Source organism: Oryx dammah, unplaced genomic scaffold (genome assembly GCF_014754425.2).
Source record: "Oryx dammah isolate SB20612 unplaced genomic scaffold, SCBI_Odam_1.1 HiC_scaffold_26, whole genome shotgun sequence".
Lineage (NCBI taxonomy): Eukaryota > Metazoa > Chordata > Mammalia > Artiodactyla > Bovidae > Oryx > Oryx dammah.
This window is the reverse complement of record NW_024070210.1, coordinates 90,438,741-90,454,613: the sequence shown is the minus strand read 5'-3', so window position 1 is coordinate 90,454,613 and position 15,873 is coordinate 90,438,741. Positions and strand designations below refer to the sequence as shown.

General features: G+C 38.9%; 1 protein-coding gene across 1 annotated transcript in view; it reads left to right on the top strand.

Annotated features, from left to right (window-relative positions):
* The window catches only part of JMY (junction mediating and regulatory protein, p53 cofactor), a 78,279-nt gene that overhangs the window by 38,907 nt on the left and 23,499 nt on the right, over positions 1 to 15,873 (top strand). Inside the window, exons 3-7 of the mRNA XM_040225901.1 lie at positions 4,051 to 4,201; positions 7,688 to 7,857; positions 10,905 to 11,070; positions 11,566 to 11,753; positions 15,738 to 15,824. Coding sequence (XP_040081835.1) covers positions 4,051 to 4,201; positions 7,688 to 7,857; positions 10,905 to 11,070; positions 11,566 to 11,753; positions 15,738 to 15,824 — 762 coding nt within the window. The remainder of the gene's footprint in view (positions 1 to 4,050; positions 4,202 to 7,687; positions 7,858 to 10,904; positions 11,071 to 11,565; positions 11,754 to 15,737; positions 15,825 to 15,873) is intronic.

Genomic DNA, 15,873 nt, shown 5'->3' with positions numbered 1-15,873 from the left:
GGTTCTATGAAGATCTACAAAACCATTTAGAACTAACACCCCAAAAGATGTGCTTTTCATTATAGAGGACTGGAATGCAAAAGTAGGAAGTCAGGAAACACCTGGAGTAACAGGAAAATTTGTCCTTGGAGTATGGAATGAAGCAGGGCAAAGGCTAATAGAGTTTTGCCAAGAGAATGCACTAGTCATAGAAAACACCCTCTTCCAACAACACAAGAGAAGACTTTACACATGGACATCACCAGATGGTCAACACCGAAATCAGATTGATTATATTCTTTGCAGCCAAAGATGGAGAAGCTCTATACAGTCAGCAAAAACAAGACTGGGAGCTGACTGTGGCTCAGATCATGAACTCCTTATTGCCAAATTCAGACTTACATGACCTTATGATTATACGGTGGACGTGAGAAATAGATTTAAGGGACTAGATCTGATAGAGTGTCTGATGAACTATGGATGGAGGTTCGTGACATTGTACAGGAGACAGGGATCAAGACCATCCCCATGGAAAAAAAATTCAAAAAAGCAAAACGGCTGTCTGAGAGGCCTTACAAATAGCTGTGAAAAGAAGAGAAGTGAAAGCAAAGGAGAAAAGGAAAGATATAAGCATCTGAATGCAGAGTTCCAAAGAATAGCAAGGAGAGATAAGAAAGCCTTCCTCGGTGATCAGTGCAAAGAAATAGAGGAAAACAACAGAATGGGAAAGACTAGAGGTCTCTTCAAGAAAATTAGAGATACCAAGGGAACATTTCATGCAAAGATGGGTTTGATAAAGGACAGAAATGCTGTGGACCTAACAGAAGCAGAAGATATTAAGAAGAGATGGCAAGAACACACAGAAGAACTGTACAAAAAAGAGCTTCATGACCCAGATAATCACGATGGTGTGACCACTCACCTAGAGCCAGACATCCTGGAATGTGAAATCAAGTGGGCCTTAGAAAGCATCACTACGAACAAAGCTAGTGGAGGTGATGGAATTCCAGTGGAGCTATTTCAAATCCTGAAAGATGATGCTGTGAGAGTGCTGCACTCAAGATGCCAGCAAATTTGGAAAACTCAGCAGTGGCCACAGGACTGGAAAAGGTCAGTTTTCATTCTAATCCCAAAGAAAGGCAATGCCAAAGAATGCTCAAACTACTGCACAATTGCACTCATCTCACACGCTAGTAAAGTAATGCTCAAGAACCGTGAACTTTCAGATGTTCAAGCTGGTTTTAGAAAAGGCAGAGGAACCAGAGATCAAATTGCCAACATCCGTTGGATTATCGAAAAAGCGAGAGAGTTCCAGAAAAACATCTATTTCTGCTTTATTGACTATGCCAAAGCCTTTGACTGTGTGGATCACAACAAACTGTGGAAAATTCTAAAAGAGATGGGAATACCAGACCACCTGACTTGCCTCTTGAGAAACCTATATGCAGGTCAGGAAGCACCAGTTAGAACTGGACATGAAACAACAGACTGGTTCTAAATAGGAAAAGGAGTACTTCAAGGCTGTATATTTTCACCCTGCTTATTTAACTTATATGCAGAGTACATCATGAGAAATGCTGGGCTGGATGAAGCACAAGCTAGAATCAAGATTGCTGGGAGAAATATCAATAATCTCAGATATGCAGATGACCCTACCCTTATGGCAGAAAGTGAAAAGGAACTAAAAAGCCTCTTGATGAAAGAGAGAGTGAAAAAGCTGGCTTAAAGCTCAACATTCAGAAAACGAAGATCATGGCATTTGGTCCCATCACTTCATGGGAAATAGATGGGAAAACAGTAAAACAGTGTCAGACTTTATTTTTTGGGGCTCCAAAATCACTGCAGATGGTGATTGCAGCCATGAAATTAAAAGATGCTTACTCCTTGGAAGGAAAGTTATGACCAACCTAGAAAGCATATTGAAAAGCAGAGATATTACTTTGCCAACAAAGGTCTGTCTAGTTGAAGCTATGGTTTTTCCAGTGGTCATGTATGGATATGAGAGTTGGACTGTGAAGAAAGCTGAGCACCGAAGAATTGACGCTTTTGAGCTGTGGTGTTGGAGAAGACTCTTGAGAGTCCCTTGGACTGCAAGGAGATCCAACCAGTCCATTCTAAAGCAGATCAGTCCTGGGTGTTCATTGGAAGGACTGATGCTGAAGCAAAACTCCAATAGTTGGGCCAGCTCATGCGAAGAATTGACTTACTAGAAAAGACCCTGATGCTGGGAGGGATTGGGGGCAGGAGGAGAAGGGACTACAGAGGATGAGATGGCTGGATGGCATAACTGACTCGATGGACGTGAGTCTGAGTGAACTCCAGGAGTTGGTGATGGACAGGGAGGCCTGGTGTGCTGTGATTCTTGGGGTGCCAAAGAGTTGGACACGACTGAGCGACTAAACTGAACTGAACTGAAGAGGTAAGAAGGAAAGGTATTTGTTACACCGAAGAGCTTGTAACAGCTATAACATTGAGTCAGGGAAGACATCCATGAAGCAGTAATTGAACTGAGATCTGAAGATATGATGGGAATTAATAGGCAGAAGGAGTTTGCCTGTACTCCAGAGCTGTTGTTGCCAAGTTCATGCTGTTAGGTCCATGAATACTGGTGGTGTATCTACTTGACACCTAAGCAGTGCTTGATAGAGTTGATTTCTCCTCCATTGACTCTTCCTACTTATGTGATTGTGATTCCTTACATGAACTTATTCACTCTCATTGCTTTAAGTGTCTTCTACTGTGTCAAGGGTGTGTGTATGCTAAGTTGCTTCAGTCGTGTCTGACTCTTTGTGACCCCATGGACTGTAGCCCTTCAGGCTCCTCTGTCCGTGGGATTCTTCAGGTGAGAATACTGGACTGGGTTGCCATGCCCTCCTCCGGGGGATCTTCCCAACCCAAGGTTCAAACCCACAGTTCTTATGCCCCCTGCATTGGCAGGTGGGTATTTTACCGCTGGCACCACCTAGCAAGCCCAGGTGTCAAGAGTACCCAAGCTTATATCTCTGAACATGACCTGCAGAGTTAAACTTAACATAGGTAAAATGAAATTCTTGGCAATTTCATGTACGTATTTTTTCTCGGTAGCCCTGGAATCATTTTTTCCCTCTATTTGGAAGACTGTTTCTTTAAGGAGCAGTATATTGTTGCTTCGAGACTAAACCAAATCTTATAGACTGTTCTTTTGATTTCTGTTCCTTTAGTTGTACTGTTTAAAGAGTATGACCCTCATTATTTCTACTTTAGAAATTTGCTTGATCAGTTTTTTTTTTAAGTGTGCCAGGGATGGGCTAACATTTTTCACTATAAAGTTTTTCCCGATCATCTTAATATTGGTGTTACTAACTTAACTGCTCAATTTTTAATCTCTTTCTCGGTATGTGGTAAAATAATACAGAGTATACAGAGGGTCTGTGGCTATGCTTCCTGAACTGTACCTTTAATCCATGTTAACATACCTGTGTAGTGCTTTTCTGTACTTTGATATTAATATTGTTATTTCTGTGACATTTACCTGGCATATCTCTGTCCATTATCTGATTTTCAACTTTTCCTTTGTCCTTTCATTTTAGCTGTGGCTCTTATAAATAATATGTAGCCAGTTTTTCTCTGTTACTTATTTATTCCAGAGGCCTTCAGTAGGCAGATAGGCTTATTGTTTATATACTGTCAACCTTATTTATTTATGTTGATGATTAAATAAGCACTTTATTGGCACAAATAATTCTTAACCTAAAAATATAATTATCATAAAGGAGGAAATAAAAATTTTTCAGCATCCCAAAATAATTAGTCAAACATTTTGTTCTATGTTCTTCATTTATATATATATATAGAAGAGAGAAGGATCAAGAATCCAATAGAGGAGAAGGGAAACAGGTTTCTGTATTAACTGTCTTCAACATTATTGTTAATTTAATTATTTTGTAAATTGATAGCATTTCCTCAAGAGCAGAGAAAAGTAAATATTCTTTTAGTACCAAGAACGCCTGACACACAAACGTTCAGTAGATGTTTAAGGAATGAATAAGAGAAAGAAATGATTTTTTCAGTTTTTCTTTTTTCTCTCCAAAGATTTCTATGGAAAATGACTACCTGGGCCCCCGAAGAATTGAAAGTCTACAGAAAGAGGATGCTGACTGGCAGCGGAAAGCCCACATGGCCGTGCTGTCCATTCAAGATCTTACCGTCAAATACTTTGAAATAACAGCTAAAGCTCAAAAAGGTGAGTTTCCCAGTAAAGTTAGCCTTGTTAGGTATTTTTAAAAGTGAGTGGAGGTTTTTTTTCCTTAACGAGTGGTTTAAATATTTTGTGTTCACAATAGTTATAGAAACGAATATAAAGACCATTCAATTCTAGCAGTTAAAGAAGACCACTATTAACAAGTTAAGGTATATCCTTTCAGTCTTTTTCTAGGCATTATGTGTTGACATATACTCACCTTTAAAATAATTAAAAATAATGGGTATTCGTATAGCGGATTTCAATTCTGACAATAAATGTTTGCAGTTAGAGTTCACAGCTTAAAGGCAAAATTCCCAAGAAGACTGCCTTCCCTTCAGACACTACTTGCAAATTTGGGGTGTCCACAGGTCATCTGTACTTCTAAGCAGTAGACTACAAATTTAGTGGTTCTGCTATAGCCCTTTTAAGTTTGAAAAATTCACTACAGTGACTCAAAGAACTCAGGAAAACATAGTTCCCATTACAATTTATAAAAGATAGAAATCAAGGGTTTCCCTATGACTCAGTGGTAAAGAATTCACCTGCCAATGCAGGGGACACGGGTTCTATCCCTGATCTTTGAAGATCCTGCACACTGCAGAGCAGCTAGCCCCGTGTGCCACGACTGTCCAGCCTGAGCTCTAGAGCCCGGGAGCTGCAACCACTGAAGGCTCGCATGCCCGAGAGCCTGTGCTCCACGGTAAGAGAAGCCACCTCAGTGAGTGCATCTCCAGCGCACCGCAACGAGAGAGCAGCGCCTGCTCATGCAGCTGGAGAAAAGCCCGTGCAGCAGCCAAGATCCAGCACAGCCAAAAATAAACGAGGAAACTTCTTTTAAAAAGATAGACATCAAGCCAAATGAAGAGATACATGTGACAAGGTCTGTCTGTCTAGGTCCATTTCTTCCAACTCCTTTCCATAGGAGGCCACAGAACTCTTTCCACCACTCTCTGAGAAGCAGCTTGAATTATTCATATTCATATGGAGCATTCTGTATTCATAATTTTCTGCATTACCTTCATATTCCTGAGCTATTGGAAAATAATTTCCAGTGAAGTGAGCAGCAGTTAGGTGAAAGAATACATTCTGTCAAGAGATGTTGGTAGACAAAGTATTGACTAGCTCTTTTAGTAGGTAACAGCATGAGACTGAATTAGGACAGAAAGTGCTCTATATACATAGTCCTTAAGTGGAAAGCGAGAGAAAAGGCTCCAGACTATTTTTGCTTGTATTTGTTTGGCTTTATTAAGTTGTGATTACAGATTCCGGTAAAAATCAGGGGAGTGGCAGACTAGGTATTTAAGCAACTAGTTTAACTCTCCTTGATTTTAAGTCACCAAAACTCTTCAGTTTCATATATCTGTGTTGAAGGTGTTGATAATGCCACCTTGCCTATTCTATAGGATTGATAGGCAGATAAATAGAATACATGGAAAAACTGCTTTGAAATTAACATAGCATTGTGTTAATATGAGTGATTGTGGTTGTGTGCATGAGGGAGAGAAGAAACAAAGCAGACCACGTATTTGGTTAATATTGCTTTGTAAAGTGAGAGAAACACTTGAGTACATGTTATCCTCTCATTTAATTTCCACAAGCCTTCCAAGGACGTACGGTATTTCCTTAGGTTTTTCATTCAAGGGAATTTAGCCTAACAACAGTTAAGTTTCTGCCTTAAGTTACATGTTGATGGGTACAAGTGAGAATTTAACTCGAAGCTGTCTCCTAACCCCCTGCTGTTGTTTTTGCCCCTACAGTACACTGCTATATTGATATTACGGTTGCATAAATATTGCCATACTTTTTTTTAAAGAGATAGGCAGAGATTTAAAATGGCAGAATCATTTGATATGTAGGCAACATAAGTAGATGTTATTTGTTAAACCCTAAAATTAAGGATCAGATTAATGTTCAAATATGTTAGCAGTTAAAGGCCACAGAAAAACAGAGAAACCAAAAGAACTATATTGAGAGATGATTCTGAGTAAGTGGATTGTTCATTTGTCATAAAAACTCAATAGATTTTTAAGACTTAAGTCAAGAAATAGTAATGTTCTTGAATGCAGGTAATTACCAGGAGCAGGTTCCAAGTTGGTTGCATTTGGTCATTGGGACTAAGGGTAGAGGGAGGGAGTTGAGCCTGAGAAGTTGTTCTTTCCACTATCAGCTTCTCTGTACAATTTTAATTTTTAAGTATGTTCTGGTATCTTGCCTGGAAAATCCCATGGACGGAGGAGCTTGGTAGGCTGCAGTCCATGGGGTCGCTGAGGGTCGGACACGACTGAGCAACTTCACTTTCACTTTTCACTTTCACGCATTGGAGAAGGAAATGGAAACCCACTCCACTGTTCTTGCCTGCAGAATCCCAGGGATGGGGGGAGCCTGGTGGGCTGCCGTCTATGGGGTCGCACAGAGTCGGACATGACTGAAGTGACTTAGCAGCAGCAGCAGTATTATTGTAAAAAAATTTTTTAATTTCATGAAATTCTGAGGCAGATGTTATTGAGATACTTTTTGCAGAGAGTTATGATGTAGTTGCAATACAAAAGTATTAATCGCTTAACCTCTGAGCATAAGAAACTACTAGAGAATGTATATTGACCTAAAGACTCTATTAGATACTTCATAATCAGATTGCCTGCCTCTTTTATGTTAGTTAAAATATGTTTCTGACCTGTTAAGCAGAAGGGACATAGGATGGTTGGATTCATTGTATAAGGACCCAAGATGAGCCAGCACCACACTGTTACCAGTTAAACAGTTAACTGATATCAGTTAAAACTTATTTAACTGGAAGATATTATGTGTTTGAGTGTCAAGAAATGTTTCCTGGCTGAGGCCTCTGTTGTGGCAAACTGGAAGTTTTTCCTTTTTTGTGTGGTGGCCAGAAGTTGGGTGTCTTCCTTGGGGCTTAACTGTACTCCAGCAGTAACCTTAGCGGCATAAGCTTCACGATAATCTCTAGACACTTATTTCACCCTATATATTATATCATTAAAATCCATTTAGAGAACTCAAAAAGTACATGAATTTAAATAATTTTTAAATAACCTTTAATAGTTATGGTTCTGATTTCAAGTAACATACCTCAGAAAAGGTATGAACCTTCACAGAATGAAGTTTTATAGAAACTTTGAAATTTAATAATACTGAAAAATGTGAAAAGAGTATTTTTAAGTAAGTTTTAGAATTAACCTGAAAACTAAGTTTCATCTTCAGAAAGTTATTTCTCAGGATGATTATTTAAAATTCTTATTGGAGACATTAGAGAAAATCTAAGATAGTATTGATTTATATAGGTGATAGGTATTTTATCATGTTATAGGTAATCTGTCATGAACCAGTATAGGTAATTTATCATGAGGGTAGGATTTATGTGCTTATCTTTGAGTGGGTGATCACTGCGATCTTAAGACTTCCAAATTCTTTAGTATCAAGTTGTTTCATGTCTTAATGTCTCATTGTCCTTTTTAAAATTATCAATAGCTGTGTATGATCGAATGCGAGCAGATCAGAAGAAATTTGGTAAAGCGTCATGGGCAGCAGCTGCTGAACGTATGGAAAAACTTCAATATGCAGTTTCTAAGGAGACTTTGCAGATGATGAGAGCTAAAGAGATCTGTTTGGAACAGAAGAAACATGCTCTAAAAGAAGAGGTAACAACCATGAGAAAAATATATTAAAAATTATTTTTAATTAAGATGTGCTATATTTGGTACAAGACTTAAATTTTTCTGACCCTCCTGACAGCACTATCTTCATGAGGTAATGATAACTTTCACAATGGGGCCTATGATAGAATTCAAGTTATCGCATTTTCACAGCATCCCAGCATGACTGTAGGCAGCAGTTGTTAACAGTTGTTAAAAGAAAAAGGGGCACTCATTGCCTATCTCCCCTTCAACTCTTACCACACCTTGGCAACTATTTTCTCTCTAGATTTGCTGTTCTGGACATTTTATGTAAATGAAATAATAAGACGTGATTTTTTTTTTAACGCTTTTCACCCCACATAATATGTTTTCACAGTTCATCCATATTGTGGCACATTTCATTGCTTAGTCTACTTCTTTTTCAAATGATACGCCACTCTATAGTTACCCCACACTTCATGCATTCAGCAGTTGATGAACTTTTGGGTTCTTTCTATTTTTAGAGGTTTATGAATAAAGCTGTTATGAACATTTTAGGCAAGGTTTTCCTTTATCTTGGTGTGAAATGCAATTTAACCTATTGAGGAACTGTCAGACTGTTTTCCAAACAGCTGTACCATTTCCATCCTCACCAGCAGTGTACAGAATGATAGAATTTCTCCACATCTTTCTTTACGTTATCACTAATACTGTCTTTTTTGTTTTAGCCATCCTGGTGGGTGTGAAGTGGTGTCTTGGGGTTTTGATTTGCATTTCTCTGATGGCATTTATGTCTAGTATCCTTTTGTGTGCTAAATTGGCCACTTGTATGTCATCTTTGGAGAAGTTTTGGTTCAGGTCATTTGCCCATTTAACTTTTTTTTTCATGGCCTGTGGATCTACTGGAAAGCAAGGAAGCTTCTTAAGTTCTTGACGTATTCCAGATACAAGTCTTTTATCAAATATATGATTTGTAAGTATTTGCTCCCATTCCGTGGCTTGACTGGATTGGCTTCTAATATGTATCTGTCAAAGATGTACATTCTACTCTAGAGAAGAACAGAATGTCATCACTGCTTTTATTGATATAGCTTTATGTAAAACACATTGCTTTATGAATGTGCACATGCAAGTCTGCTGCTGCTAAGTCGCTTCAGTTGTGTCCGACTCTGTGCGACCCATAGACAGCAGCCCATCAGGCTCCCCCGTCCCTGGGATTCTCCAGGCAAGAACACTGGAGTGGGTTGCCATTTCCTTCTCCAATGCATGAAAGTGAAAAGTGAAAGGAAAGTCGCTTAGCCGTATGCGACTCTCAGCGACCCCATGGACTGCAGCCCACCAGGCTTCTCCGTCCATGGCATTTTCCAGGCAAGAGTACTGGAGTGGGAAGCCATCACCTCCAATATGCATGTCTAACTCTTGTTCAAAAAAGACTGTATGAGGTAATCTATAATATATTATGGCTCTGATCTAGAAAGAACTTTTGTTAATGGATTTATTTTTCCCTCTTCTTATTTGCTACTATTGTTAAAGGAAAAGTTAGAACTTGTTCTGAACTTTTTCACACTATTCAGAATCTCTTACAGATTTTAGCTCTATCTCTTCTTCATCTGAGGCATTTCCACTCGAACTTGCTTTTCTAGTTAGCTTTCTCCTTTATGTTTCTAGATGTTTCTTAAGTTCTAGAACTTTAAAACTTGAAATACTAGCATTTTATTGACTCTGAAATAGAGTGCTGCTCTTTATCACAGTGACTAGCTTTATTCTAACCAGGATGAATAGTACTAACAACAGAGGGTGCCTAAAAGAGCTGCAGAGAGTTAGGTTTATAACTTTGCTATTGCAAGAACATTTCTTACTGGAATTGGTCCCTTGTGGTAGAGGAAAGGTGAGGCTGAAATGGGCCAGGGGGTTTGGCATTTATCGGTGGGGTCATTTTCCCTGGGGTCATCCCAGAACCATAATAGACTGTTTTGAATGTTCTAGATTATGTTTGAGTTCTTCAAAGGATTTGGTAAAACTGTCAGTCATTCTTGCCAGGTTTATGCTTGTTGAGTGATATAATATGTGCATTGTGATTTTTATATACATCTGTGATGATGACTACACTAGTTTTATTAAGTTAATTTAACACAACCACATGACTCATAAGACACAGACCAAATGTGATTTATTAAGCCCATCCCAGACAAATCCCTTGCTTTATGATACAGTCCTACCCTGTGGGTTACATTATGAAAGTGAAAGTCACTCAGTCATGTCCTACTCTTTGCGACCCCATGGACTTAGTACAGTCCATGGAATTCAGGCCAGAATACTGGAGTGGGTAAACTTGAGCCTCTCCAGGGGATCTTCCCAACCCAAGGATTGAACCCAGGTTTCCTGCATTGCAGGCGGATTCTTTACCAGCCCAAGAATACTGAATGGGTAGCCTATCCCTTCTCCAGTAGATCTTCCCAACCCAGGAATCAAACCGGGTCTCCTACATTGCAGACAGATTCTTTACCAACTGAGCTATCAGGGAAGCCCTGATGAATTATGAGGAGGTGTTTATAAAAATGTTGATATGTTACGTCTCCTTAGGTTATTTTAAAAACAAAGACTTCTTCCAAATGTGACAGTGGTACATTCCATTATACAAACCTGAACTTCGAATAACTTTTAAATTAACATTGAAATATTAAATATCACCCAGGGAAGCAAAATCCTATTTGTTTAAAATTTTAACTACACTTTAGAATAAGTACTATCTTTTTAAATTTATCTCCTTTTTAACTGAGTCTTGATTATAATCATTCTCACCTCTTTTTAGGTCACAGACTCTTCTGTTTGTAAATTTGAAAGCTAGAAACACTACTCGGAGGAAAAAAATACATGTACACACAGCTTTCTACACAAATTTAGTAGGTTCTTAAGTCATCTGTACCTGAGCCTTTGACCCCAGATTGTCTGCTGGTGTTCAGTTGCTTCATGGATTTACCCTGTCTGATCAGTTAGAATACATTTCCAAACATAACTTGATTTCTTGTTCTCTCCAACTAGATATGTCCTTATTTTTATTTTCAATGCAGATGCAGAGTCTACAGGGCGGTACAGAAGCCATAGCTCGATTGGATCAGTTAGAAGCCGATTATTATGATCTGCAACTTCAGTTGTATGAAGTGCAATTTGAAATCTTGAAGTGTGAAGAGTTGCTGTTGACAGCACAACTGGAAAGCATCAAAAGACTTATATCAGGTATGATGTGTGTCTTAACAACACAAGTCCACAAAAATACTTTTGAATGAATGATGGAATTTCCCCATGTAGTTGTTTGCTTGCATAGGAAAAATGTACATGGATACTAGCTTTATTTCTTCTGTTGAGGCTAAAAAAACTTAATGCAAAGTCAAGCAAGTGATTTAGTAGAGGTAGCAGTTCAACTATGATCTTACCTTTGTAAAGTACTTTCTAACTTGCTTTGTTGTTTCAGCCAGAATCTGTACTCTCAAATTTTTAATTTGGCAGACAAGGTTCATAGCTTCTTTCATTGAATACTTAACTATGTGCCAGATACTGGCACACACATACCCCCTCTGAGATGTATTTCCTAATAATCACAATTTTACAGAGAAAGTCAAGAGGTAATGGCTTTGCTTGAGGTTACAGAATTAGTGAGTGGATAAGAGTTGCTCTGTCCAGCTCTGTAGCCCGTGCTGTTAACCATTGCCCCTTGTTTCTGTTCTGTAACAGAAAAGAGAGATGAAGTGGTATACTATGACACTTACGAAAGCATGGAGGCTATGCTGGAGAAGGAAGGGATGGCAGCGTCTGTGCATTTTCAGAGAGAAGAACTTCAGAAACTTCAGCAGAAAGCACGCCAGCTGGAGGCAAGACGTGGACGGGTTTCGGCCAAGAAAGCATACCTCAGAAATAAAAAGGTATAATTGCTTGACTGTAACCTTAATTTACATCTTTCTTTTATTCATTACTTAATCCTTGACCCATATCTAATAATTCTAACCTGATTTGTCACTAATACTTGCATATCTTTTAAAACTAAGTAAGAATAATGTCTTCTCAATACTCAAGCCATTATATTGACATATGGTTGTCAGAGAATTACCCTCTTAAACACGTTAGAATAGCCAGTGGTGATGTGCTATTTGCCTCAGTCACCCAAAGGTAATTCTGCTTGGGCATGACTACAGGACTCTATGTAATGCAAATCCTGGCTCCTTTTTATTTAAGGAGGTCAGGGGTGCTCTATAATTGACTGGTTCTAACCTTACTCTTCAAGGAAATTTTTATTTATGTATAAAAGAAATTCAAAAAGGCAAATGGTTGTCTGAGAACGCCTTACAAATAGCTGAGAAAAGAATAGCAAGGAGAGATAAGAAAGCCTTCCTCCATGATCATTGCAGAGAAATAGAGGAAAACAACAGAATGGGAAAGACTAGAGATCTTTTCAAGAAAATTAGAGATACCAAGAAGACCATTTCATGCAAAGATGGGCACAGTAATGAACAGAAATGGTATGGACCTGACAGAAGCAGAAGATATTAAGAAGAGGTGGCAGGAATACATAGAAGAACTATACAAAAAAGATCTTCACGACCCAGGTAATCACAATGGTGTGATCACTTACCTAGAGCCAGACATCCTGGAATGTGAAGTCCAGTGGGCCTTAGGAAGCATCATTACAAACAAAGCTAGTGGAGTTGATGGAATGCCAGTTGAGCTATTTCAAATCCTGAAAGATGATGCTGTGAAAGTGCTGCACTCAATATGCCAGCAAATTTGGAAAACTCAGCAGTGGCAACAGGACTGGAAAAGGTCAGTTTTCATTCCAATTCCAGAGAAAGGCAATGCCGGAGAATGTTCGGACTACTGCACAATTGTACTCATCTCACATGCTAGTAAAGTAATGCTCAAAATTCTCCAAGCCAGGCTTCAGCAGTACGTGAACCGTGAACTTCCAGATGTTTAAGCTAGATTTAGAAAAGGCAGAGGAACCAGAGATCAAATTGCCAACATCTGTTGGATCATCTAAAAAGCAAGAGAGTTCCAGAAAAACATCTGCTTTATTGATTATGCCAAAGTCTTTGACTGTGTGGATCACAACAAACTGTGGAAACTTCTTCAAGAGATGGGAATACCAGACCACCTCACCTGTGTATGCAGTTAGAACTGGACATGGAACAACAGACTGGTTCCAAATTGAGAAAGGAGTACATCAAGGCTGTACATTGTCATCCTGCTTATTTAACTTATTTGCAGAGTATGTCATGCGAAATGCCAGGCTGGATGAAGCTCAAGCTGGAATCAAGATTGCCGGGAGAAATATCAATAACCTCAGATATGCAGATGACCCCACCCTTATGGCAGAAAGCGAAGAAGAACTAAAGAGCCTCTTTATGAAAGTGAAAGAGGAGAGTGAAAAAGTTGGCTTAAAACTCAGCATTCAGAAAACGAAGATCATGGCATCTGGTCCCATCACTTCATGGGAAATAGATGGGGAAAAAGTAGAAACAGTGTCAGACTTTATTTTTGGGGGCTCCAAAATCACTGCAGATGGTGATTGCAGCCATGAAATTAAAAGACGCCTGCTCCTTGGAAGAAAAGGTATGACCAACCTAAACAGCATATTAAAAAGCCAACAAAAGTCCATCTAGTCAGAGCTATGGTTTTTCCAGCAGTCATGTATGGATGTGAGAGTTGGACTATAAAGAAATCTGAGCACCAAAGAATTGATGCTTTTGAACTGTGGTGTTGGAGAAGACTCTTTGAGAGTCCCTTGGACTGCAAGGAGATCCAATCAGTCCATCCTAAAGGAAATCAGTCTTGAATATTCACTGGAAGGACTGTTGCTGAAGCTGAAACTCTAATACTTTGGCCACCTGATGGGAAGAACTGACTCATCTGAAAAGACCCTGATGCTGGGAAAGATTGAAGGCAGGAGGAGAAGGGGACGACAGAGGGTGAGATGGTTGGATAGCATCACCAACTCAATGGACATGAGTTTTGAGTAAGCTCCAGGAGTTGGTGATAGACAGGGAAGCATAGCATACTGCAGTCCATGGGGTCTCAAAGAGTCGGACACAACTGAGTGACTGAACTGAACTGATAAAAGTGTGTACCAACTTAATGTATAGTTTTCACTCTTCATTCTTATATTAAACTAAATCAGAAGTAGAGAAACTTAGCCGTATAGATTCTGCACATTTAAACTTAGTCTCTGATCTGCTGTGAGTGATCACACCATATAGTCTGGGGTTCCCAAATGGTCTTGTCCCCTGCCCTCCCCTTTCCCTGCCCCCAGATCCCCAAGTTCCACAGCTGAGGTGACGGAACTGCAGGGGAAAGGAGTGACAGAAGGCTGGCAAGAGAGGAATTTAGAAACACTGTTCTGAAAAGAAAGATGAACCATACATACTGTACGACAGATCAAGATGACTCTCTTGTAGCTGCATTCCTTGTCTGCATATCAGCATTCCCAGAGTCACAGCCTCCCTGGTTAATCTGGCATCCATGATAGAATTCCACACCCAGGGGTAGTTCTTTGGCTACAAGTAAATCACACCCTGCCTGTCCTCTTAAAAGAACAAAAGATGATCTCTGGTTGTCCCATGATGACTTGAGGTCTGTCCTTTGTGATTAAACTTTTCAGGAAGAATAAATAGAAACAACATTGTTCTTTTATATCTTAATTCTCCCAGTAGCCAAAAAGCGTTCTTATACTTGAACATTCCTTTATCCTATTTGCTGTGACTATTTATTTCACTGCAAAAATGTTAGTGATACTTACTGTGAGGTATTGCTTTGGATCCTGCTGGAGTTACTGGGCAAACGATGGCATATGCAACATATCACCTTTCTAAAATAAAAATAAATAATTTTGAAACACACCTGAGCTCTGTTCTAGATAAGGAATTATAGACTTGTATCCTCATTTTTATAACCAAGGGAACTAAGTCTGCCCAAGGGAAGGTAGCAAGTATGGCTCAGAGATAGGATTCTATCCAAGGTCTGTGTGACTTGGAAGCCTGAGCCATTGTATCACTACATCATACCACTTCCCTCTGTGGAGATTGCCTTGGAGAGGTTCATTTCATGATCAATACTTTTTAGGCAATATAGTCAACCCAGTGTGGGTGAAGATAGGAAAGTGATAAAACAATTGCTTTAAAATATAGCTTTCTGGCTTGAAAGGTTATTCATATATGACTTAATGAGGTTAGAAGAGTGATCTTTTGGTATAACTTTGAAAGTGTTGGAAATTAGTGTTAACCTTTGTATCTCTGTAGGACCCAGAGAAAATGAAGACAGCCTGGTACTACTAGAAAGTTGCCAGATGATAAGATAGTGCATTATTCTGTAAAGAGCACATATTTCTTATTTAATATATTTTCATGTGATTAGAATTAGCATATCTGTATTATACTTTCTTGTCTTTAAGGTCTCTTTTTAGCTTTGAAATCTACCAGTGACCAGAAGATTCAGATTTCATGATAGTGTTTAAACCAATCCAGGCAAAATCATGTTCTTTAATTCCTCAGAGAGCATTTAAGAAACAGAATTTAAGAGTTATATATCTATTTTTGTTCAGACTATTTTAAAGAGTATAATAATACTTAGAATCTTATGGCCTAAATCTTCGGATTTGAAAGAGGCTTTTAAGATTCCCACATACCGTTCCACTCTACCATGGCCATTCCTCCGCTTCCAAAAAAAGGGAGAAATCAGGAATTCTGTAGTTTAATAAACGAGTCTTTTAAGATACTAAATTATGCTGGTTTATGCTGCTTCAGTATTCCAGGTGAGAAACCAGAGGTGGCTTACTTGATATTTTATCGTGTAGGTATATGTTGATTAACATTTAATTTATTCAGTTGTATTAAAAAACACATTTCATGTATTTTTAGGAAATTTGTATTGCAAAACACAATGAAAAATTCCAACAGCGCCTTCGGAGTGAAGATGAGTATAGAACCCACCACACAGTACAACTAGTAAGTTTGCATTCTGGAAAACTTAGAATAAAACTTTGAATTTTATATA